Here is a 22,495-nt window from a genome sequence, read left to right as displayed (position 1 = left end):
CACCGCCGGGCTCGCCGCCACCACCGCCAAACGGGCCTCCTGCAGCCAGGGAGCTGCTCGCACGCCCGCCCAGCAGCGCCGCCGTCCGCTCCAGTCACCGAAGGCAACGGCCCCCGCCCAGCCGGCGGCAGCAGGAAACCAGCCCGCAGGCCAGAGCCCGCGGCCCCGACGGCGCGGGTGTCCGCGCTCTTGGCTGCAGGGGCTCATCGAGGCTGTCGGCATCCTGAGGGCCACACCTCCGCAAAGCCGACCGCGGATCCACCAACATGGCGGCAGGCCCGCTGGCACCGCCAGGAGGCGTTGGAATTGGTGGCGCCCCCGGGAGCGGTGGTGGCGCCGGAAGCGGCGGCGGCAGTCCAAGCGGCGGCGGCAGTGGAAGTGGCGGCGCCGGCAGAAGTGGCGGCGCCGGCGAAAGTGGCGGCACTGGTGGAAGCGGCGGCACCGGTGGAAGCGGCGGCGGCGGTGGGAGCGCAAGCGCCACGGCCGCCGCCGGCAGTGGCTCAGGCAGCGCCGGCGCCACGTACGGCTGCCTTTCGCCGACCTCGTCGAACCTTGCCGCCTTGCGCTGGCGGGGGAGGCGAAGACGGACGCCCCTTCTGCGGCAGCGGCGCTGATACGGGCGCGTGCGTTGGGCGGCGGCTGTGCCGCGATGACGGGTCGGGCGACGGGAGCCGCGGGGACGGCGGCGGCCGCTGGGTTGTGGTGCGCCCGCGGCCACCGCGACCACCGCGCAGCGCCGGGCCCGCTCTGTAGAATTGCGGTTTCAAACCCACACAACTTATTCCGCCTTCGGCGCATTTGGGGCAAACTTGTTAAAGCGCAGATGGACGATACAAGCCCTGGGGCAGACCCTACCTCGGGTAGGAGGGGCAGTGACGTCCGTGCCCCCAAAGCCCGTGGCACGCCTTCCCCCCTGCACGCCTCCTGCCCCATGAGTGGCATTTGCTCTCCCGATCCTGCAGCATCAACTGTACACGTATATAACTATCAGTGCGCTTGAGAACATAAACACATTGATTTAAACCCTCAACCTCTGAGCCCATGCCCTGAATTACTGAACCTCGCGCCTTGAAGCTGTTCCTCGGAGTTGAGGCTGTGGAAAAACATCTATAATGAGCTGCGGATTAACGGAAGAGGAAATTGCAGCTTTAGAAAAGGAGTCTTGCGAGCGGCCGCAGCGAATCGTCGCCGAAAAGTCGTGCGAGCAGCCTGAATGCGGCAGCAGCTTATTAACATGTGCAAGCTCTGGCCATAAGTCCTGCCAGAAAGAGGAGGAGGCTAGCTCGTCTGCTGCACAGGAAGCAGCTTGCCCTGGCGGGCCGGTCGCTTGCTACAAGTGCAAAACGGCGCGAGCGATCGTAAGTAAATGCAAGAGGAGTTTGCGTCTGTGTCGGGCCTCCGTGCAACTGGCTGGGCAAGATGCGCCTTGCCTGACCAACCCCAACCGGCGCGTGTGCACGCAGGTCCTGGGGCGTCAACGTGAGGCCATGTGCCACGCTTGCCTGGAGCTCAGCGTGCGTGGAAAGGTAAGCTACTTGCGGAGCTCCGGTATTGCGGCAGGCCTGTCAGCGTACACGCATTGACGCAGCTGATACTACGGCGAAAGCGGTGTCCTGTGTTTTGTGGCCGGTGCACCCGTCAGGTGCGAGCCCTCAAAACGCACAAGCTGCTGCTCCCTGGCGACAACATCGCGGTAGCGCTGTCTGGCGGTGAGAGCTTTGTGCTTTAGCGTATGTGGTCGAGGATTGTATCGAGGCTGGCTCTCCATGTGTCTGGCACGGTTGTTCTTGCATGCCGCATGCGCCGTGGCGGTTGGGGTGGTGAATTGGAGCCCAGCCAAGCAGGTTGTGCAAGCACGCAGCGACCAGAGATTGTTGCCTTGGATCTATCACCTCCGCTATGCACCTTCGCAACTGGGGGACTGTACTCATACGGCATGGTATGGTGGTGCCCCATTTAGGCGACAGCTGACTCCTCTTGTCATCACCTCCTATGCCTCATAGGGAGTTGCTCGCTGACGCTGCTCAGTAATGTATTGCCGATGCGCAAGGACGCTTCCACGCCTCGCAAGGAGAGGGGCAAGGTGTGGCGCAACTGAGTTTCGACCGGCACGACCACCATGCTTGTTGCAGCTTTCTGACGGGCTGCCTAGAAGGATTACCGGCTTGGTTCCACCCATTCTTACGGCACCATTTGGGCGTTCTATACCTTCCTTGATCACAGATTGAGTTCGGCCTAACAGTCATTCACGTGAACGAGGCGACGGCGCACGGTGCCGCAGCTGCCGAGGCGGAGGCTCACAGTCGCGACGTAGTGGCGGCAGCGCGCCAGTGCGCGGCAGTAGCTGCGGCGATGACTACGGCGGAAAGCGGCGGCAGCTCGACCGCTGCCAGCACTAGCACCAGCATGGGCAACGCCAGCCCAGGCTTGGACGTGTGGGTGGTGCCGCTGCGTGACGTGTTCCTACTGGGTGACGCAGAAGCGTTGCGCCGCGAGGCCGTGCGGAGCTGGAGGCAGCAGCAGCAGCAGCAGCAGCAGCCAGCCGCTGACGGGACGCCGGTATGGGGTGGGGAGGCGGGCGGGGACTCGGATTATGTGGGAGAGGCAGCCGCGACGGCCAGCGGCGCTGCGGAGCGCGAGGCTCGCCTGCAGCAGCTCTTGCAGGTGTGCATGGGGTGTATGAGACCCAGCCGTGGCACCGCCCGATGGGTCAGGCCCGGCTCCTTGCAAACCCGTGGGCCGACAAAGCTAGTGGTTTGCATTTGTTTACAGCAAGGCGGTGGCGTCGTGGGTGCGTTTTAAGGGTACGTGCCATGACTCAGCGTTTGCTAGAGTGCTGTTGTTTGGAGCCGAGCAGCTGCCAGCCATATGGCACTAGCACCGGCAGCCCCAGAGCATGTCTGCATTTCGGTCTGGACCCGTACTCTCCCAGGCGGTCCAGGACCCTACCGGGCGGGAGGATCTCATTCGACACCTGCGGCGGCGCCTCCTGGCAGCAGCGGGCGCCGTGGCCGGCGCGACCAAGCTTCTGTGTGGAGACAGCGCCACAGCTCTGGCGGCCCGCGTGATTGCGGAGACAGCCAAGGTGAGCAGATCGGCGAAACCGGAGGGGGTCGAAGACAGGGCCGGAAGGGTGGACCTGGTTCGACGCTGCGGCATGTGTGGCACTGCAACGTTTTTTAGGGGCTCGCCGTTGAGCGCGTGTAACGAGGCAACCAATGTATTGAGGCGTGCATAGGACGGCCAAAACACCTGTGAGGTCTTCGAGCACTACCGGCGCGTTGTGTTAGGAAGCGTGGGCGAGAACAGTTGGTTTTCGCTGAACCGGGGCCGGCAAAGTCTGATCGGACTGCCGCGCCAGACAAACGTGACCCAACTTATTGTACCTACAAAGTTGCAAATGCACTACCCATGGACTCAGTGTGCTTTTCGATTCAGTTGTTGCTTGTAGGGCTGTGCGGCGTGTTGAACCTGACGCTGAACCCTGTTAACGAGTATTACTGATCCGTGTTCTGCACGCATTACGTTTCACCGTATGCCACCAGGGCCGGGGCTTCGCTCTGCCGTCGGACATCCAGCTGGTGGACGCACGCGGCACAGGGGCCGGCGAACCCACCTTCCTCTACCCCATGCGCGAGGTGGGGCTTGGGAAGGAGCCTTGTGACAGCCTGCATCTCTGCGCCCATTCGACCCAACTGTGCCATCCGGCAACTGTGCCTGGCTCTCCTGGGACCCGGTGTCCAACGATGCCGCATAACTGAACGCGGATACCTGCATGTACTGAAGCACTCCAGTTGTGCGTGAGATGCAGTGGAGCACAATATTACCAACACAAGTCCCCGACCAACCGCTGCGTCATGTGTGAGCGCGCCCACGATTCTTGTTCACCAGCTCACGCACCGCTCAAAAATTTTGGTTGCTGTTTTCTTGGTTATAGGTGACAGTGAAGGAGGCTGTGTTTGTCTGCCGGCTGCGCGGCTTGCACCTCGCGGAGCTGCCGGCCCCGCTGCTGCTCGCGCGCCTGTCATCGGCGTCAACGGGTCTACACAGCCACCCACCCCGCCGCTCCATCAACAGCCTCGCGTCGGCGTTTGTCGACTCGCTGCAGGTATGTACGAAGCGTGGACCGGGTTATGTTGCGGACTCAGCGTTGTCTGCACCTCAGACGTTGGCTTCCTGCTCGTATCGTGGCATTGGGTTGCGCGGGCAACAGGCGGCAGGGGCTGGGGCAGCACTGAAAGGCCGCCGATTACCCTGATCAGCAGGCCTGCGGACCACCGTGCCGCTCACCTACATGTTCGCCGCCTTGTTGCATGATTGCATCATTATCTGCCCTAGCTGGCAAGATGCTTAGTATACTCCAAAAAAGCTCGTCGCCTCCACCTACGTTGCTTTCAATGCAGGCCAACCTGCCATCGACCATCTTCACGGTCCTGCGCACCGCCTCTGCCCTGAGGCCCTTCCCCTTCAACTCGCCCGATGCCATGCCATCCACGTTCCCGGCCACGCCAAACAATGAGCTTAAGGCGCTTCACGGACGGAGCACTGAGGGCGCGAGTGGAGCAAATGGAGACGGCGTAGCCGTCGGATGCCGGCCGGCAGCGGTGCCATGCTGCGTGCTCTGCCGTGCGCCACTGAGTGCGCGCGAGCTGCGAGCGATCCATGCCGCAGCCGCGTCAGCAGCTGACGCGGGAAAGCAGGAGGGCGCTGGTAGCGTGGAGGTGGTGCAGGCGGAGCAGGAGGAGGGCGACGACGAGGAGGACGCGGCGGCGCCGTTCTGTGGCAGCTGCCGGGGTCAGATCCTGTTTCGGCCGGGGCACCACGAGGCACGGGGGCGAGAGGAGGCTGGGGGCAGCGGCAACGTGGATGGACCGTCGCTGGTGCAGGGACTGTTGCCGGAGGCGCTGGCGGCGTAGAGGTGTACGAGGTGTTTCTGTGGCAAATGATGCATTAGGGTCTTGAACTGTCTCAACAACTTCGGCAAGGGCGTGTAGGCGAGCGTGCCAACGAAGACATGGGGAGAGAGGGTGACACTGCCGGACATGAGGCGGGCACAGCGCGATGGCGGTATTATGATAATGCGCTTGCTTGCAATTGTTTTCATACAAGTTAGTTGCGTTTTTAAGCAAGCTGCTGTCGGCAAGCGCTCTTATCATAAATTGCGAGCCATCTAAACTTGAGCTCATACCTCCACACAGCTAGTACAAGCATGCTTCTTCGTGCCCAGCAAACCAAGGCTTTCCGGCCCGTGCAGTCTAAGCGCGAGGCTGTGAGGTAGGCAATTCTCGCTTGCTTCTTTCGCACGTCACACGCGCCAGGTTCAGCCCAGTCAGCTCTTAGATTGCTATATGTTGATCCTGTTCTGTTGCTCGCTTCTACAGGGTCCATGCTGCGAAGCGGGATGGCGTGGATGTAAAGGTTGGTGAATGAACTCTTCTTTGACTGACGATGCGGTGCACGATGAGCATGACGTCCTTCAACTGTTTGTGCAGTCTGGCTTGATGGCTGCCGTCGCGGCCGCGGCTCTGCTGGTTGGCAGCCCCAGGTGCGTGGCTTGTGCAGGCGCAGACAGACCCGAGGGCGGGGTGCCTGAGGGGCCCCGATATGACTAGTCACAGTCAGTTTGGGGGCAGAGCTCCCCATGCGGAGCTCGCCTGTGTGTCACCCACCGCTGGTCTACTGGTGCATTGACTATGCGAAGCGGCATACAAAATGCTGTCACATCTAGCAGCCATGTAGCATGTAGCGTGGGCCGCCACCCACGCCGGCCGCACGCGCCCCGCTGCGCAGCACCCATCCAAACCTCGCCCTCCACCCACCCGCTATCGCCCTGCTCGACGCAGCGTCAACGCCGCCACCATGGCCGAGGCGGCTGCCGAGCGCGAGCAGCTGATTAACAGTGAGAAGCAGCAACTGGAGTACATCCTGGCGCAGCAGGAGATCGCGCGGCGGGCGGCGCTGCTGGCGCAGTGAGTGCGGTGGGCCTGGGGGCTGGTGGCGTCGGGGTGGAGGGATGAAGGCGGCAGGAGGTGGGAAGGCGGTTGGCGGGGGCGGCCGAGGTGGCGGGGCCTTCTGGCTGCCAAAGGTGTCGCAAGCAAATGCGGTGCCAAGCATACGTTTGTGGGGCCGTCAGACCTCCCCCTGCGCTCATGCACTGTACGACCTGTACCCGTCGCCTGCCCCCGGCCCCTCCCCCTGCAGGCGCAAGGCTGTGGAGGCGCAGGTGACCAGCGTGGAGAACCAGCTGCAGCAGAAGCTGACGGAGCAGCGTGCCAACGCCCTGGCGGCGGAGAAGCAGGGGGTACGTAATTGCGTGTCGTACTTGCAAGCCCGTGACGCGACGGCCGCCTGCATGCAGTAAATTGCGTGACTGCCCCGGACTGGAGTTGCAATCACTGCACGGCCTTCAGGCAGACTCCCATGTTAGCAAGTGTAGTGTCCTGCCTGCGCTGATGGTCGACACGTCAGGTCATTTCAGCTGCCGCTCAGAGTTTCGGCTGCTAAACCGCCACCTTCACCTTTACGCGCTGTGCCGCTTCCCCACGGACGTGTGTAAAGAAACAGTGGTCCAAAAGTGCATGCTCGTTACATACCTCCCCCCCCCCTAAATGATTCACCGTCCCGGCAACCAGAGGGCTGAGATAACGACGACCTCGCACACTGTGGGAGTTGAAGACACGACCATCAGACTTAAGCAAGTCCCGAAGATCTATTGATATTTGGTACCAAATGTAAAGAACCAGTGGTCCAAAGTGCATGCTCGTTACAACGTGTGCCCGCACGCACGTACAGGACAAGCAGCTGGCTGACAGCTTCAAGGCCAACACCGCGCAGCTGGAGGAGAAGGCGGCTCAGGTGGGAGTGGGGCGGGCGGGAGCTGGAAACGACGATCGCGTACAATTGCACCTTCGTTCACAGCAAATAGGGGGCGGGGAAGCACGGGTAAAGGGGCAGGGAATGGAAGGGGCGGGCTTGCGTGTGGGCGCTGTGGCTTATCACTTACTAAGCAGAGATTGTAATTAAATATGCAAACTTCTCATACCTTTCCATTCAAGATCACGACCGACAGTTCTTGCAGGAACCCCATCACGCTGCCCATTCCCCCGTGCCCCCTCTTGCACATCTGCTGCCTTACGTCGGTTTCCGGGTCTCCGTTACATCTGGGCCCAAAAGGTCTTACCCGCTCGTTTCTTCCTCAACCCAACTCTGTTTTGTTCTACTGAATACAACCTGGCACGGCCGCAGGTGCAGAAGGCCGCCGCCCAGATCGAGAGCCGTCTGGACCGGGTGGAGATGCTGCAGAAGGCCAAGGCCGTGGCGGAGCGGCAGCAGGTGCAGCGCGCGGCTCAGGACGCCACCGATGACGTCAATGTGGTCCTAGACAAGTGAGAGGGGCGCAACAGGGGCGGGGTGGCTGGGGTTGTAGCTCAGTGTCAGGGCGGGCAGTGCACGGAATTTTCGAGAACCAAACCGTGAGTGCGCTAGGCTGCACTGAGGGCTGCCGGGGACTTAACCATGCAGCGGCCACCCACTTGCGCAAGCCAAGCGGCTGCAAGAATTGTTGTACTAATATGATGACGGGAATGGCAGCACTGTGTGACGTGGGCGACCTCGTCTTCAGCGGTTGGGACGCTTTGACAGCTGGGGCACTGATCAGACCACTGACGGCTGCCTGCGCGCAGGTGGATTGAGAGCATCAGCAACCTGAAGTAAGCTCTACTGTTGAATGACAACTTCATGTACGGGAGTCATGCCGAGGATTTTGCGGGCCGGACGCTTGGCGGCTTGTCGGGGGGGGGGGGGGGCGGAGAGCCTGGGAGGGGTTTGGTTTGGGGGAGGGTCGTGTCACCGAAGAGCGTGCAACAGCCGCTGTTGGCTGGTATGCGCCTCAAAAGATGGATTATGTTTTATGTCATGACTTGCGGCAAGACACGATTGAATGGGCAACGGAGCTATTCATCATGGCGTGTCCGGACTTGTGGACGTTGGCTCGCTGTAAGCTGCGTCCTGTTATTTCTGCAATTTATCTGTTGGCGGTGCGCGACCTGAACAGCCTCTACTTTCACTCGCAACAGTTTGGGCAGGCAGCGCCCAGCAACTTCGCCTGACACCCTTGCCGACTGACAGAGCAATACACAGAATGAGGTTGCAGCTTAGGTTGCCATAGCTCTGCCCAATCCACGCAGTCTGTCTGCTGTTTGTATCCAGAACCAGCTTGGAATGGAGCTGCTCCTGAAGGAGGCGCAGCAGGAGATCGCGCTGCTGCGGACCGACTTATTTAACACCCGGCGCTTGGCGGAAGAGCGGCGACAGGCGGTCGATGCCCTGCAATCGGAGCGCGAGCGCCTCGCAAAGCACTGCGAGGTAGTGGAAGGGCAGCTGCGGTCAGCCAACGCGCAGCTTAACCACGTGCCAGAGCTCCAGCAACGATGCGCGCACCTCGAGAGCCAGCTGAGGAAGCTGCAGTCAGAGATAGAGACAGCCCACGCCGCGCGCCGCATTCTTGAGCAGGAGCTTGATGACGAGCGGCGGCAGCGCGGCGCCATGACGGAACAGAAGGCACTACTGGAGGGCGACCGTGCGCGGCTCGCCAAGCAGCGCGACGACCTAGCGGCGCAGCTGCGCGTGGAGCAGAAGAAGGCACGAGAGGCGGAGGAGGAGCAGGTGCGCGCGGAGGAGGATGCAGCGGCGCTGCGTTCCGAGATTGCCGCGCTGCAGCAAGCCAGCGCCGCTGCGACCGCATCCTCCTCCTCTTTGGCTGCAGCGCAATCAACGGCGAACGCTGCTGCGGCGGGGCCGGCGTCAGCCGCGGACACCGCCGCCGCCATCGCGGCGTCGGTGGCTGCCGCTACCGGGCCGCTGCTGGAGCAGGTGGAGCACGAGCGCAACCGCGCCGCCATGCTGCTTAGCAACCTGCACGCCGCCAAGTCTGAAATCATGGAGCTCAGCAACAAGATTGCGGACTACGAGGCGCGCCATGTGCAGTCGGTGAGCCACGGCCCGCAGGACAATGAACACTTGGTGCAGCAACTGGCGCTAGCGCACCGGCGCGGTGACGAGCTGGGGGAGCGGCTGGCGGAGGCGACGGAGCGCAGCCGGCAGCTGGAGGCGGAGGCCCAGGCGCTTCGGGAGGCGGCGCAGGCGGCGGCGGAGGCTGCCGTCAAGGCCGTGGATGAGGCCGCGGCTGCGAAAGCTGCAGCTGTGGCGCAGCAGCAGCATGGCAGCAGCTCGCATGCGGGGCTGCCGCCCCTTCCCCCGGGTGGCAGCAGCAGCAGCCACCAGCAGCAGCATTCTGAGAGCAGCAGGGCAGGCGGTGTGGCGCAGCACCAGGCGATGGCGGCGTTGCGGCAGTCTGCGGCGGCGGAGGGCATGCACCACCGGGTGGCGTCCAGCGGCTCACTCTACGGCAGCGGCCAGAACGAGCTGCTGATGCAGGAAGGCGCTGAGCTGAGCGCGGAGGACACGGCGCGGCTGCGGCAGCAGGTGCGCGTTGCACTGGGGTGCGGGGTCGCACAAGTGGGGGCTGGTCGCGGGAGGGTGCAGGGGACGTGGGAACGTGCCGTGTGCTGGGTGGACGTGGTCTGGCAGGTCGGCATGGCGGCGCCCTGGCGCATGCTACGTTGTACCTGCTCGCGCCGAGTCCATATCCAATGGCATTCGCTGTCCCGGTCGCCAGGTGACGCGGCTCAAAGCCTCCCGCGACAAGCTGCTGCTGGAGATCGACAAGCAATGGGAGGAGATTGAGCGCCTCAGCGGCGAGAACGCGGCCATGGCGGACGACCTGCGGGCGGCGCGCGCGCTGGCGGCCAATTGGGAGAAGCAGGCGCAGGATGGCATTGTGCAGGTGCGCCACGGGCCAAGTGCATGACAGAGCTGTTGCTACCGGACGTAAACAGTATCCGGGAGAGCAGGCGGCCGGTTGGCGCGGGCGTGTAAGATAGTGGAATAGGGCGGGCTTGACTAGCCACCAGGCGGCGTTTGCCCGGTCAACACGTAAGGGCTCTGCTCCTGTGCTCTTTCTGATGTCTTCGTGCGCGGCCCCAAAATATAACCAGGTGGATCAGCTGAAGGACCTGCTTGAAGACTCGGCGCGCTGGGAGGCCGCAACATTGGCAGAGCACCAGCAGCAGCAGGCTCAGGGTCAGCTGACTGCGCCCGGCGCCAGCCCCGGCAACGGCGCCATCGTCACGACGGCACCGGCGCAGCAGACGCTGGAGCGGCTGCGCGTGGAGCTTCTGGGCGAGAAGGCGCGGGCGACGGAGCTGGAGCTGCAGCTGCGGGCGGTGGCGGCGGAGTTGCTGCGCTGCCAGCACGGCAGCCTGGACCTAGGCAAGAGCTTCTTGCCCATGATGGCAGGAGTGGAGAAGCGCTTGGCGGAGCTGTGCCGCAAGGCCCGCGCCGGCACGTGAGAGCGGGTCAGGGGAGGACCAGGAGAGAGACGAGGGAGCTGGCGGGAGGGTCCGGCGTCCGTAGGGCGGATGCCAGGCATGCGCGACGTGTGGGTCGTTGGCAGTGGTTTGTGAAAGTCGTTGCAAGGGAAATGGTCCACAGTGCCGTATTCATTCGGTCAGGGTTGGGCATACGTGGTGTGCGGGTCGCTGTGGACATTATCAATGATACCGGCAAAGGGCACCAGCATGGCGAGAGATGGTCGGCTGACCTACTCAATCGAACACATCATGCACAAGTTTGTGATGTCTGATTGTGAGGTCCTTCCGCGGGTGAGGTCCTTCCGCAGTGAGGGCCCGGTGCGCCTCTCGTGTGCCTGCGTGGCCTGGTGCCGCCGCTGACACTAACTGCTTTCGTGATGTTTATTGCTAGCCTGGAGCTCACGACGGCGTCTTGCATTCGCATTCACTAGCAAGCACTTCGCTAAAATGGGGTACTTCCCCGTTATCCTCTTCTTGCTGTTTCGTGTTATGTTCTGTGAGTTGGGTTGTTGCTTGCCTGTGTTTTTGGGGCCCCGGTACGCCCTTGCTTTCCCCCGGAGGGGTGCCCTGGGGTTTTGGTGGCTGGTGCGGTGGCCTCCGGCGTTTTGCTTGTGGGTTGCAGGTTGCGTGCCAGTGTGATGGTGTGCCTTTCCCCTTCCTTCTCCTTTTCAACCATTCTCGCATGGGACAAGTGGGCTGAGCCCACATCGCGTCTCTGGTCCGAGGCCGCAAGTGTCTACCTATCTTCCGGACATAGCCGGGGTCGCAGGCAAATAACCCAACAGCAATGAGTCCCACCATATCCTATGGCCCTTTGCACGTACTGCCATGACTTCCTCCCGTCACATGGTGGCCAGGGGTGATGGTCGCTGGCAGTCTGACCCCGACCTTGACCCTGACTACGATGAGCTGGTCTCAACTCGGCGCTTGCTTGCGTCCCTACCTCCGTAAGGAAGAGAAGACTGTGGCTTGTGTCTTGGGGTGGGGGCTATGGCAGCTTGAGAGCGAGCAGGAGCGAGCACAAAGCAGGGACTCAGCGAACCCCTCAGCTCTGGACTGTACACACAGAACACGTCCAGCGCTCGTATCTTCCTTCGTTCGGAACGAAATTTGCCCAAAAAGGCCTCTGGCGGACGAAATTTTTTTGATCTTGACTTGGAATTTCGGCCAAAACGCACGGGATCTTGGGGGGTCTTTCGGCAAACAGACGAAGACATTTTTGGGATTTCGGCCACTTTTGGCAAAGGTTAGGGGGTTCCAGCGGCTACTCCACGGCCCAAACCTGCGTGGCATATGGTAAGAAGGCTCAAAGGGCTGTATCTATGGGTGTTGACGGCGGGAGAGTGAGGTTGGGTCGGCAGGAAGCAGGGGAGGAGTGGGCGTGTCGTGTCGGTGTCGACATCGTGCGGGTCGGGGGCGGAGCCCCCGGAAAAATTTGGGTTGTTTCGTCAACTAAACGAAGCTATTTTAAGGAATTCGGCCACTGACGCCGCCCCTGCCTTCGTAAGATACGAGTGCTGAACACGTCCAGGAACAGCGTGAGGAACAGGGGTATATGCGCTAACCAACGAAAGCTGTGCCTTGAATTCTGTGACCACAATCGACCGAACCAGGGGGCACTGTCGGTACAGTAACGCCGGCGTTCGACCAGCCATGCACTTCTGCTCTGCCACTGCAAACTGTTTGCTGTCTGCTTACGGGTCTGAGCATCGGCTGCACCCTACGGGACCTCGCCAACCTGCCTTGAACCCTGTCCCATCACACACCGAACCAGGGGGCAGGTTGGGCTGGGCGGAGGCCGGGACGGGAACTACGGCAGACTACGGGGACCTGTGTCAGGCGTCCTGGCCATCGGGATGTGAGAGCCATCTCGCGGCCGCAGGCATCCCGATTAGTGCGGAGGATCGCGACGGCCGGTGACTGCAGCATCACTCTATTCGGGGTGCACCGACCTCTGTAAGATCGCCAACACCCGCCCGCAATCCCCACCCTCCTGGCCGTTGGCCAACGCTGCCATCCTTGCGGCGCAATCCCCACGTCCGTTGGCCCCTGCACTATGTTATGACGCTAAGACCATGTGTACTAGGCAGACACGAGCGAGAAGGCTTAGGTCACTTCCGGTCATGGCATGCTGCGACAGACTTGCGATGTCCCGTCGCTACCGTGCAGGATCGCCTACGACTACAAGGTAACTTCCTTTGAAAACCCGCCAGGAATTTAACGCGTTTACGGTTGTGAGCAATCGGGCCCGCTCCATGAGATCAAGAAATGCGATAAGCAAGCATACACAGTTGGGGCAACCCGAGTCCTCTGCAGAGGGAAGACGACCTGGCATAAAACCAATTCTCCAGAGTAGGTAATGTACCGCAAATGTGTTCCGTGTGAGAGCCGTCTCGCAGATTCAGCGCCAGATTGCGTGCGCCCGATGCACGCGGGCCTGGACGCCCCCATACGCCAGCGTCCGCCGCAATACATCATACAACGTCCAGTTGTAGGGCCCTTGCATTAACGAAGGTTAGGCATCAGGCGGAGGCGCCTGAACTATTTCAACGACTGAAGACCGGTCGCTCATTCCTTGCGCATTGCTGCTTTGGTAGATGCGTGTTACCGCATAGAGCAGCCTGCTTGCAATTCAGTTTTTGATCTCTAAGATAGAGCAGCGCCTGCAAAAGGCGCAGACGCTTTCGTCAGATGCTTCCTGCGTCGCTTCAACGCAAGGCCGCTGCCGTTGGCGGTCGCGGCCCCACCAACCAGAGTCGCGTGGCAGTTCGCGTCTCTGCTCAGCCGAAGGAAGCTCCTCCCGCCTCGACACCCATCGTTGAGGACCCGGAGAGCAAGTTCCGCCGCTATGGCAAGCATTTCGGCGGCATTCACAAGCTGAGCATGGATTGGCTTGATAGCGTTCCTCGCGTGCGCGTGCGCACCAAGGACTCTCGCCAGCTGGACGATATGTTGGAGCTGGCAGTGCTCAACGAGCGCCTTGCGGGTCGCTTGGAGCCCTGGCAGGCTCGTCAGAAGCTTGAGTACCTCCGTAAGCGGCGGAAGAACTGGGAGCGCATTTTCGAGTACGTGACGCGTCAGGATGCGGCCGCGACCCTGGCCATGATCGAGGAGGCAAATCGCAAGGTACGCGCCACAACCATTGACCGCGCGACCTCCATGTATAAATGAGGACGAATATGCTCACTCGCCGGGCAAGGGGCTGTTTCAGGCAGGTCGCGCGCGTCCTTCCGCTCACGCACTACTACATCTCGGTTTGGCAAGGCGCACGCAACTGATCGCCGCATCTGCATTTTGTCGGGGTCCTTCATGCGTGACGCGGCTTACATGGCTGCAGGTGGAGGAGTCGCTGAGCGAGGAGGCACGCGAGAAGACTGCTGTAGGCGACCTCCGAGACCAGCTGGAGTCGCTGCGCGCGCAGGTGGCGCAGGCGCAGGAGCGCCTTGCTATGACGCAGTCGCGCGTGGAGCAGAACCTACAGCGCGTGAATGAGCTGAAGGCGGAGGCGGTGAGTTCTCCTGCTCGTTCCTTTGGTGGTAGGGGGCACGCCGGTCCCCCGTGCGGGCGAACAGGAACGGTCGGGACGGGATCACCGGTACATTGCCGTACGTACCGGTGCAACCGCTCCGCTTCATACCGATACCTTGGCGTCGTATGTATACGCATTATGCCTTTACTCAGCTTATCTCTTCTTGACAATGCTGCTTCATCACATTTACACAGACCACGCTAGAGCGCATGCGCAAGGCCTCGGACCTGGACATCAAGGAGCGCGAGCGCATCGCCATCTCCACTGTCGCCGCCAAGGGACCGGCCTCGAGCAGCAGCAGCGCCGCCGCCGTCAGCGCCCCCGCCACGTCGGCCACGCTGACGGTGGAGCGCCCCGCCGCCACCACGGTGACGCAGGAGGTGCCGTCCACCAGCTACGGCACCCCCGTGGACCGCGCGCCGCGCCGCAGCAAGGCGGCCATCCGGCGCAGCCGCGGGCTGGAAAGCAGCATGGAGATTGAGGAGGGCCTGCGCAACTTCTGGTACCCCGCTGAGTTCTCAGCGGTGAGTAGCGGCCGGTGTCAAGTGTCGGTGGCAGGGCTTGCAGCACATTTGGGGCGCGAAATTGCAGGGACAATGCTTGCAAGGGTTTAGAAAACGTTTCGGACAACACGACAGGCCGCGTTGCCTCCTCTGATGCGACTGACAGCGTTGCCCCTGCCCTGCTTCCCCCCCCCCCCCCGCCCCACGTCCCCCACAGCGCTTGCCGAAGGACACGCTGGTGCCCTTTGAGCTGTTTGGCGAGCCGTGGGTGATGTTCCGTGATGAGAAGGGGCAGCCCTCCTGCATCCGCGACGAGTGCGCACACCGCGGCTGCCCGCTCAGCCTGGGCAAGGTGGTGGAGGGACAGGTCATGTGCCCCTACCACGGCTGGGAGTTCAACGGCGACGGCGCCTGCACCAAGATGCCCTCCACGCCCTTCTGCCGCAATGTGGGCGTTGCCGCGCTGCCTTGCGCGGAGAAGGATGGCTTCATCTGGGTCTGGCCCGGCGACGGCCTGCCAGCGGAGACGCTGCCGGACTTCGCCCAGCCGCCAGAGGGCTTTCTGATCCACGCGGAGATCATGGTGGATGTGCCTGTGGAGCACGGCCTGCTGATTGAGAACCTGCTGGACCTGGCGCACGCGCCGTTCACGCACACCAGCACCTTCGCGCGCGGCTGGCCTGTGCCCGACTTCGTCAAGTTCCATGCCAACAAGGTAGACAGGGCGTAAAAGGTCATATTGCTTGATTAGAAGCTACCGCGCTGAAATCTTTGATCGTGTCTCGGCTGTCTCCGGCACCAGTCTAGTCTTGAGCTGTCGTTCATCCTCAAACGCCTGAAGTGTTACCCGTTGCCTTTCCTTCGTTCTCTGCCGCAGGCGCTCTCGGGCTTCTGGGACCCCTACCCCATCGACATGGCCTTCCAGCCGCCCTGCATGACGCTGTCCACCATCGGCCTGGCGCAACCCGGCAAGATTATGCGCGGCGTGACCGCCAGCCAGTGCAAGAACCACCTGCACCAGCTGCACGTGTGCATGCCCTCCAAGAAGGGCCACACGCGGCTGCTGTACCGCATGAGCCTGGACTTCCTGCCCTGGATGCGCCACGTGCCCTTCATCGACCGCATCTGGAAGCAGGTGGCGGCGCAGGTGCTGGGCGAGGACCTGGTGCTGGTGCTGGGCCAGCAGGACCGCATGCTGCGCGGCGGCAGCAACTGGTCCAACCCCGCGCCCTACGACAAGCTGGCGGTGCGCTACCGCCGCTGGCGCAACGGCGTAAACGCCGAGGTCGCACGCGTGCGCGCCGGCGAGCCACCGTCCAACCCCGTGGCAATGAGCGCGGGCGAGATGTTCTCGGTGGACGAGGATGACATGGACAACTAGAAGCCACGTGGCGTGGATTGGCGAGCGGAGGTGGCAGGAGCGAGCATGGGCGTGGTGGAGGATAGAGCGGCGAGGGCAGCTAGGGCCGTGGTGCAGGCGGCGGGGTGTACATGGCTGAGGTGGGCAGCGGCAGGCGCAGCAAACGCGGCTAGAGACCGAGGCCAATTCATGCAGGAGCCCGTCGAGAGCGTGTTAGGGTCAGCTTCAGGGTATTACGGGTGCATGAGTGTGGTAGGTACAGGTGGTTAGGCGTCCATGTTTGAGCCACTGCGTGTGCAAATAGTGCTTGGACAGCCGTGCGCCAGGTGCGTAATAGTATGTCCATGGATCACTGAACAATGAGAAGATACAATCTGTGGACTCATACATAGTGCGGGGTTTGTTATCAGATGTCGGGCGGCCGCGCAGTGTGTGTCGCTGGAAGGTATCGGCAATGTGCGAGGAAGTGTACACTGTTGGTGCCTGTAGCTAGTGCGCTTGGTGCGTCGCGTGTGTGCAAGTCATGGTTCCTGGCGGGAGTCAGCGTGCAATGGACCACTTCATCCGCTGCCCGGATGTTAAGGTACGTGTGCGTTGAGGATGAGAGTCTGGTTGGAGAGCCAGTGGCAGAGGGGCAAGGCCCTTTGCTACTTTGTGATCGCGTGCTCATCGTTGCTATTGTTTTTTGCCGGCGTAAGCGGCGTGGTGGAGGACGCAACGTGTGCTGCAGCTGGGTGTTGAGATCGAGGGACCCGAAGCACACGGCTCAGAAGAACGTTTTCATCCAGCCTGGAGAGGTGTGCGTGTGCTGCGGTCAATGAGTTTGCGCTGGCGTCCAGAACGACTCTTGGGGATGCGTTGTTGAGACGTAGGGTTAGGGTTTGGTATGAAGTGCACCGAAAGAGCAGCAGTGAGTGGCAAGTGCCCCTTTCTGCGCTGTTCGGCCCCTGCAAGTTGAAGTAGTTCTTGGATGCAGTCCCAACCCGGGCATGCGGTCGGTGCTGGTGTATCAAACAATCTGGAGTTTTGGTGTCCGGCCATGGGTGTCGCTGTGTGTGTTCATTTCGGGGAGGCTGAGTTCCAACGGCCCCTAGGCCGCCGCTTGGGGGTCTCCGCTGTGTACCATTGAATCGGTCTGCAGACTGGGTTCCGTACCCAATTAATTTTGTTTCGCGGTCTTTCATAACGCGTAAGAACCCGCGTCGGAAGAGTGGAAATGGTTGGTGGTGAGAAGGAGCGGCTCGTCAGTACGGAGGTGTTGACGGAGCTCCAGTGAGAAAGTACAGCGAAATACTGTAACGCTAGCTGCTGAGAGGTGCCAGATCCATTCATGGAGACATATTGCAGCGGCTTGCACGCGACTGGCATCAGGGGTGGCACAAGCGCTCAGCCAGGGGAGGCCTATCCACAGCTATACTAGCAAGCCGCGGAATATTTATGTGGGCACGGGTGGGAGCCACACACATCGGGACTACGCTTTCCTGCCCCTTGCCATGTTCCATCACGAGCAAGCCGCGGAAGCTGCGCACGCAGCTGCTGCTCCCTACCTACAAGCCGTGACATGTCGGGCGCTAGCACTGGACTGAGGGGGCACCCCATGGCCCGTGCCGGCATGGCCGCGTGGAGCGCGGATAGGTAGCATTGGCGCCTCGCAGCAGCAGGGATGGGTTGTAGATCCAGCCCAAACTAAACCGAACCCAATGCAAAAGAGCGTGGAGGAGAGTGTGGCGCCGTGGCCTATGCTACGGGTAGGAGGCCGCATTCCAGAGGCCAAAAGTTCTGCATAGTGCGCCCGCCTGCGGGGCTTGCGCCACCTGTGTGGGATGTGGTGTGTCTCGCTGCTATGTCTGCCCTGGACTTTGGTCGGCAGCGTGTGGTTATGGCCGGGTTGGCGGCGCGAGCGAAGCTGCCGTCGGCCCGGGTGCTGAGCATTGGACTTGCCGTCGTAGCTGACTTCTGGGGTCGTCTCCAGACGTTTGTGACTTTGGGTATCAGGCCAAAGGGTTGGGACGCTGTGCCGTTTGCGCATCCCTTCATGTCTCGGGCTGTTGGTGACGGCATGGTTTTACGCTTGCCGTATGACGCTGATTCCCCGCCCCCCTCGCCGTGAGAGGTTGTGCGTGGTTGGTGGCTCTGTGTGTGGGCAGGATGCACGTGTGGGCGACCGTTCTAGTACCTGGACGCTTGCGCCCTGGTTAGTGCGTGCGCTGTGCGTGTGTCCTGCGGCCTAGACGTTTCCCGGCACTCCTGTGCCTAGGCTTGTGGCGTTGAGGCACAGCGGTGGGGCTCTGGCGGGTTGAGGCTTGGCTAGGACTCACTGTGCGCGGAGTCACACGGACTTTGCCCGCGGGAGGGTTTGCAGCAAAGTCGGGGTTGGGCCCTGATAGCATGTGATGGCTCGGCGTCTTCGGGAGCTGGGACTGTCCCCTCTGTAACATCCGCATCCATAGTGTGTGCGTGCTCGTGTCTGCTAATGCTTGTGCTATTGGGCGGAGCGCTTGGATGGCAGTTTTGGGCATGGAGACGAAATCTGGCAGTCCACCCACATTCTGCGTGACGAAATATTGGGGACGAAACCTTGGGGACCCAAAAGTGGCGGCATGCATGTGCGTCGCGGAGGAGGCAGGCAAGGCCACGTGGAGGAGGACTGCGCGGTGTCACCCAAGAAGCGGCGGAAGCGCGCAGGTTGAGGCCGGCCCGTGTCTGGTTAGCGGTCCTTGCTGGCGAGCATAGCACCGCACAGTATGTGGTAGGCCGCAGCAGTGAGGAGCGTTGTGGCTAGAGGATTTCCTGCTGTTTGGTTTTTCGCTGGCTGTGCGTGCGCTTGATAGCTGGACGCGGTTGGATGCATGGCTGGCTGTGTGCCTGTACAAACCGACCCCGGCTATGTCCGGGAGATGAGGTAGACGCTTGCGGCCTCAGACTAGAGGCGTTCTGTGGGCTCAGCCCACTTTTCCCTTGCGAGGGGAATCACATATCTTGTTCCAGGCGGGGCAGAGCAGCAGGTATCGGATGCAGCAACGCGCTGCACGTGCAATGGCAAATGCAAGTGCATAATCACATGCCGCACGGCCTACCGTATACCGTATCAGCCCTCTGTGACAGTAACGGTCGCGGGCATCTGTTCCGAGTGCCGGCGGCATTCAGAGAGCAACTGCCAACTGCCAGACCAGACCGTGACCGTGACCTTGTACGGCCTCGGCAGCAGTCGGCCGGTGTCGGCGGACGGCGGAGGCACACTCACATTCAGCTGCCAGAAGAACAGATCTTCGCTACCGTTTATGGGCCGCGCAGCTACTTCGATGGCGAGCCACCCGCACTGAGTTACAGAGCTGTCTAAGCTTACAGCGGAAGGCAGCATCATCCTCCGGCTGCAGCCAGAGCCTCAGGAGGAGGCGGAGGAGGAGCAGGAGCAGGCGTAGGAGGAGTGCAGTGCGGGCGCGGTCGGCGCTGTCAGCGCAGGACGGTGGCAAGGGCACGGCTGGACTTGTGACGCGCCGTAGGTGGGCGGGCGGGCGGGGGGAGGAAGGGGCGGGTGGTCAGGTCAGCGTGGGTGACAGGGCGGGTGACAGGGCGGGTGATTGGTGAAGGTTGGTGACAGCAGGGTGGGTGACAGGGGCTGCGGCACCATGCGGTCGCCGAGAATGCCCGGAACACAAAAGTACAGTCAGCGACTTTACCCGTAGGGACTTTTACTACCACACAGTCCATATTAATCATCATCGGGCTGTATTTTTGCGTCCAAGAGGATCAACGAGCCATCGGCAGATTTCGTGCTCAATTTCTGGGGATGTCCCAGTTGCATATGCATAAGAGTTCTCTGCTGCAGCAGGCCGCGGAGTATGACTCTCAGCAGGCAGCGGGCGCAGGAGCGGGGGCCGGGGCGTCAGGTGCGTGTGCGAGTGCCCCCACCGCAACAACCCAGGGGGTTGCGCCCGGCTACACTGCCGCGCTGACACCGGCACACGTGGCCATGCCACCCGCAGACTTTCAAAGCTTCACCCGAAACAACACGCAGCTTGAATACCTCGTTAGCCAGGCGAATCCCTCGCTGCTGCGACCACTCGCCTTTTTCGTCAGCTGGAACGGGTGAGCGGCGCGGGGTCCCAGTTGCAGCCCCCGACCTTGACCCTTTTCCGCCTGGACGCCTATGCCCTGATCCCTGCCGCCTGATTGCTGGCCCGTTACGTCCTTCCAGGGTCCTGACGCTGGCGTACAGGTGCGCATGCTGGGGGAGAATGCAGATGGGTACCGCGCTGCACGTGCTGTGGCGTAGGCTGTGCTGGTCCACTGCAGGAACGGCCATGCCCGCACCATCCCCACCTTTGCACCTGCCTCATAAGTGGTACCGTAGTGCGAATGACAGCTGCCTGTCTTACCGTGCCGCATGACACGCGACACAAGTACTAATACCCATGCGTCCGCAGCGGCTTTCCGCCCGCGCTGACGGCGCTAAAGCAGAGCATCAACGACACGGTGTCCGGCCTGCCCGCCGAGTATTCGGGCTCCAAGTGGCCCAAGACCTCTCTGGGTGCACTGCACGACAAGGCGCGGCTCACGCCCCAGCAGCTGGAGGTGCTGAACGCCATTTGCAAGTAAGGCACCGCGCGCGGTTGCCCGATGAGGATTCCGGTAGCAGGGAGTTAAGGGGCAATGGGCCGTCAGCGCGTGGAGCGGGCTAGAAGGGCGGTGGCTTCTTTTGCGAGCGAACCATCATCACGTTGGCGTGGGACTCGATGATGATCAGCGGGTTGCGGCGGGCGGCTGGCCGCGGGCACCTACTTGCCTGTGCGCATGGAACCCACATGCATAGGATGCGCTATTGGGCTGCGGGTTTCTTATGGTTTCAGCCACGCCTAAACCAATGGACGCCCGCTGCTAAAGCTGCGTTCGTAACAACACAGGGAGGAAAGTGGCAAGTTTTCGCAGGAGGCGGATGATCAGGTGCGGGGAATAGGACTGCATGCAAAGACTGTGACTGGCGTTAGGACCGCCTAAGGAGGTGACATTTACTGGGCCCAAATGCGGCTGTCCACCCAACTGTCAGATGTGTCCTGACATGCGTACCTTCACAGCTGCAATCCTTGCATGCCTTGGGCTTGCCACCACTTGTCTTTCCTGTCCGCGGCGTTTGTAGGCTGTGCTTGTCGACAAGCTGACAGTCGTATTCTACGAGTGCCGGTAAGCAAGCGTAAGGCTTTGAATACGGCACTCCTGACACCATTACGCCCCGCTGCCCCCGACCGGCCCCCCTTCGGACGCAGTTGATTTGGGTCTGGAAACGGTTACAACCCGCCCCTGAGCTCTCGGCCACATACCGGTAACCCCCATTCCCCTGCCATGCAGCTGCCTGGAGCGCCGCATTTTGGAGCACGTGATCCCCATGCGCGGCGGCGGTGCCGGCGACGACCACTACCACTGCGATGCTGACCATGGAAACGGCAACGGAGCCGGGAACGGCGCTGTGGGCGCCTCCAGCAGCGCCTCCAAGCCTAGTGCGCCCAACACGCCTGCAGTCGACCCCCGCCAGCCCAATGCGGAGGAACGGGCTCGTGTGGCGGGCGTGGTGGCGGAGGCAGACGCGACAGACTACTGGTTCCTAGCCAGCAAGGACGGCAGCCGCGAGTCCCACTACCGGTAAGACGGAACCAGAGGCGGTGTTGCGGGGTTGGCACAGGTGAAAGAATGGGTGTGGACTATGGAGCAGCACCTTGGTGATGCGCGTGCAGAGGCCACAGCTGCGACGCCGCACCTGCTCGCGTGACTGAACCACGCATACCTCCAACTATGTGAGCTACTGTCTGTACACGCGCTCACAGGAATTCGGCGCTGGGGGTGACGCTGGTCCACGACCTTGCCGCGTTCCAGGCACCAGCTGGGATCACCCCAGGGCGGTACGGCGCCCGCCTGCCCGGTGAGCTGCTCTGTCCTGCACTGAGTGCCGTGTTGCCGTTCCGCACAGGACAGGACAGGACCACATGGCAACAGTGCGAGCTGACACGGTTTGGGGCCTGGCCTGCTGACTGTGTGTACGGTAACGAACTGCAAATGGTGTTGGTCACCTACAGAGCTCGTCCGGGCGTTCCGGGCGCGAGTGGAGGCCGAGCTGCCTGGGCTGTACCGCTGGTTTGCCGACACCTCTCTGCACAGCACTGTGCGGTCGCTGATGGGGTGATGTGCCTGCTGGGCGATGTGATGCGAAGTACAGCAATGTTCCCGGGCGATGTGCCTGCTCGGCGCCGCGGTGGCCCACATGATGTGACACGCTAAAGATGGTGGGATACGGCGTGCTGCTGGCATGTAATGATTTGGTGTCGAGTGCACTTTCAAGGTTGGGGGCCTGGGGGCTGTAGGCTGATTTATAGGGCAGCTTCCGTACGAGATTGCATTGTGCAAGCCGGCATGCAGCAGGTGTCCCGTGTCCACGGCTTGTCAGGAGGCTTGGCTAGTTGGCTGCCGCAGGCTGGCTTGTGTGAATGCTTTCGTGCGAGGGTGATCTTTGCGATCCCTTGAATGGACAGGTAGGCGGCGGCGGCCGTGTATGTGCCGGGGCCCGGGTCAGAGGAAGACCCACAGCAGCACAGCTGTAAATACTTGCGTCTTTCGGATGGAATCAAACGAAGGGGAGGGGGCATCATGTATCTGTATGGCTGAGGGCGCTACGGTGTGGTAC

The 22,495-nt window shown here is 61.8% G+C and overlaps 5 protein-coding genes across 5 annotated transcripts; all 5 read left to right on the top strand.

Moving 5' to 3' along the window:
- Positions 1-1,024: 1,024 nt before the first annotated feature.
- Positions 1,025-5,072, top strand: CHLRE_01g043500v5 (uncharacterized protein). The gene is made up of 9 exons (XM_001690127.2): positions 1,025-1,358; positions 1,464-1,526; positions 1,643-1,709; positions 2,004-2,083; positions 2,224-2,664; positions 2,933-3,085; positions 3,546-3,638; positions 3,938-4,108; positions 4,404-5,072. The coding sequence occupies exons 2-9, from the start codon at positions 1,488-1,490 to the stop codon at positions 4,914-4,916; spliced, it is 1,557 nt and encodes a 518-aa protein (XP_001690179.2). The 5' UTR covers positions 1,025-1,358; positions 1,464-1,487; the 3' UTR covers positions 4,917-5,072.
- A 54-nt stretch (positions 5,073-5,126) lies between these two features.
- On the top strand, positions 5,127-7,892 carry CHLRE_01g043450v5 (uncharacterized protein). The gene is made up of 8 exons (XM_001690125.2): positions 5,127-5,274; positions 5,382-5,418; positions 5,493-5,545; positions 5,844-5,969; positions 6,202-6,301; positions 6,793-6,855; positions 7,246-7,385; positions 7,683-7,892. The coding sequence occupies exons 1-8, from the start codon at positions 5,210-5,212 to the stop codon at positions 7,711-7,713; spliced, it is 615 nt and encodes a 204-aa protein (XP_001690177.1). The 5' UTR covers positions 5,127-5,209; the 3' UTR covers positions 7,714-7,892.
- A 54-nt stretch (positions 7,893-7,946) lies between these two features.
- On the top strand, positions 7,947-11,242 carry CHLRE_01g043400v5 (uncharacterized protein). The gene is made up of 3 exons (XM_001690124.2): positions 7,947-9,483; positions 9,677-9,844; positions 10,056-11,242. The coding sequence occupies exons 1-3, from the start codon at positions 8,221-8,223 to the stop codon at positions 10,407-10,409; spliced, it is 1,785 nt and encodes a 594-aa protein (XP_001690176.1). The 5' UTR covers positions 7,947-8,220; the 3' UTR covers positions 10,410-11,242.
- A 1,679-nt stretch (positions 11,243-12,921) lies between these two features.
- On the top strand, positions 12,922-17,133 carry CHLRE_01g043350v5 (uncharacterized protein). Its single transcript, XM_001690123.2, has 5 exons — positions 12,922-13,556; positions 13,768-13,938; positions 14,154-14,483; positions 14,680-15,177; positions 15,340-17,133. The coding sequence occupies exons 1-5, from the start codon at positions 13,122-13,124 to the stop codon at positions 15,841-15,843; spliced, it is 1,938 nt and encodes a 645-aa protein (XP_001690175.1). The 5' UTR covers positions 12,922-13,121; the 3' UTR covers positions 15,844-17,133.
- A 2,403-nt stretch (positions 17,134-19,536) lies between these two features.
- On the top strand, positions 19,537-22,424 carry CHLRE_01g043300v5 (uncharacterized protein). Its single transcript, XM_001690122.2, has 9 exons — positions 19,537-19,712; positions 19,809-19,911; positions 20,021-20,041; positions 20,250-20,417; positions 20,727-20,766; positions 20,960-21,003; positions 21,169-21,459; positions 21,642-21,736; positions 21,891-22,424. Exons 1-9 carry the CDS (start codon positions 19,613-19,615, stop codon positions 21,995-21,997), a joined length of 969 nt encoding a protein of 322 aa, XP_001690174.1. The 5' UTR covers positions 19,537-19,612; the 3' UTR covers positions 21,998-22,424.
- The last annotated feature ends 71 nt before the right edge of the window (positions 22,425-22,495 follow it).

The sequence above is a fragment of the Chlamydomonas reinhardtii genome, chromosome 1, assembly GCF_000002595.2.
Source record: "Chlamydomonas reinhardtii strain CC-503 cw92 mt+ chromosome 1, whole genome shotgun sequence".
In the NCBI taxonomy this organism is placed as follows: Eukaryota; Viridiplantae; Chlorophyta; class Chlorophyceae; order Chlamydomonadales; family Chlamydomonadaceae; genus Chlamydomonas; species Chlamydomonas reinhardtii.
Note: the sequence above shows the minus strand (reverse complement) of the source record. Positions and strands in the feature narration are given on the sequence as shown.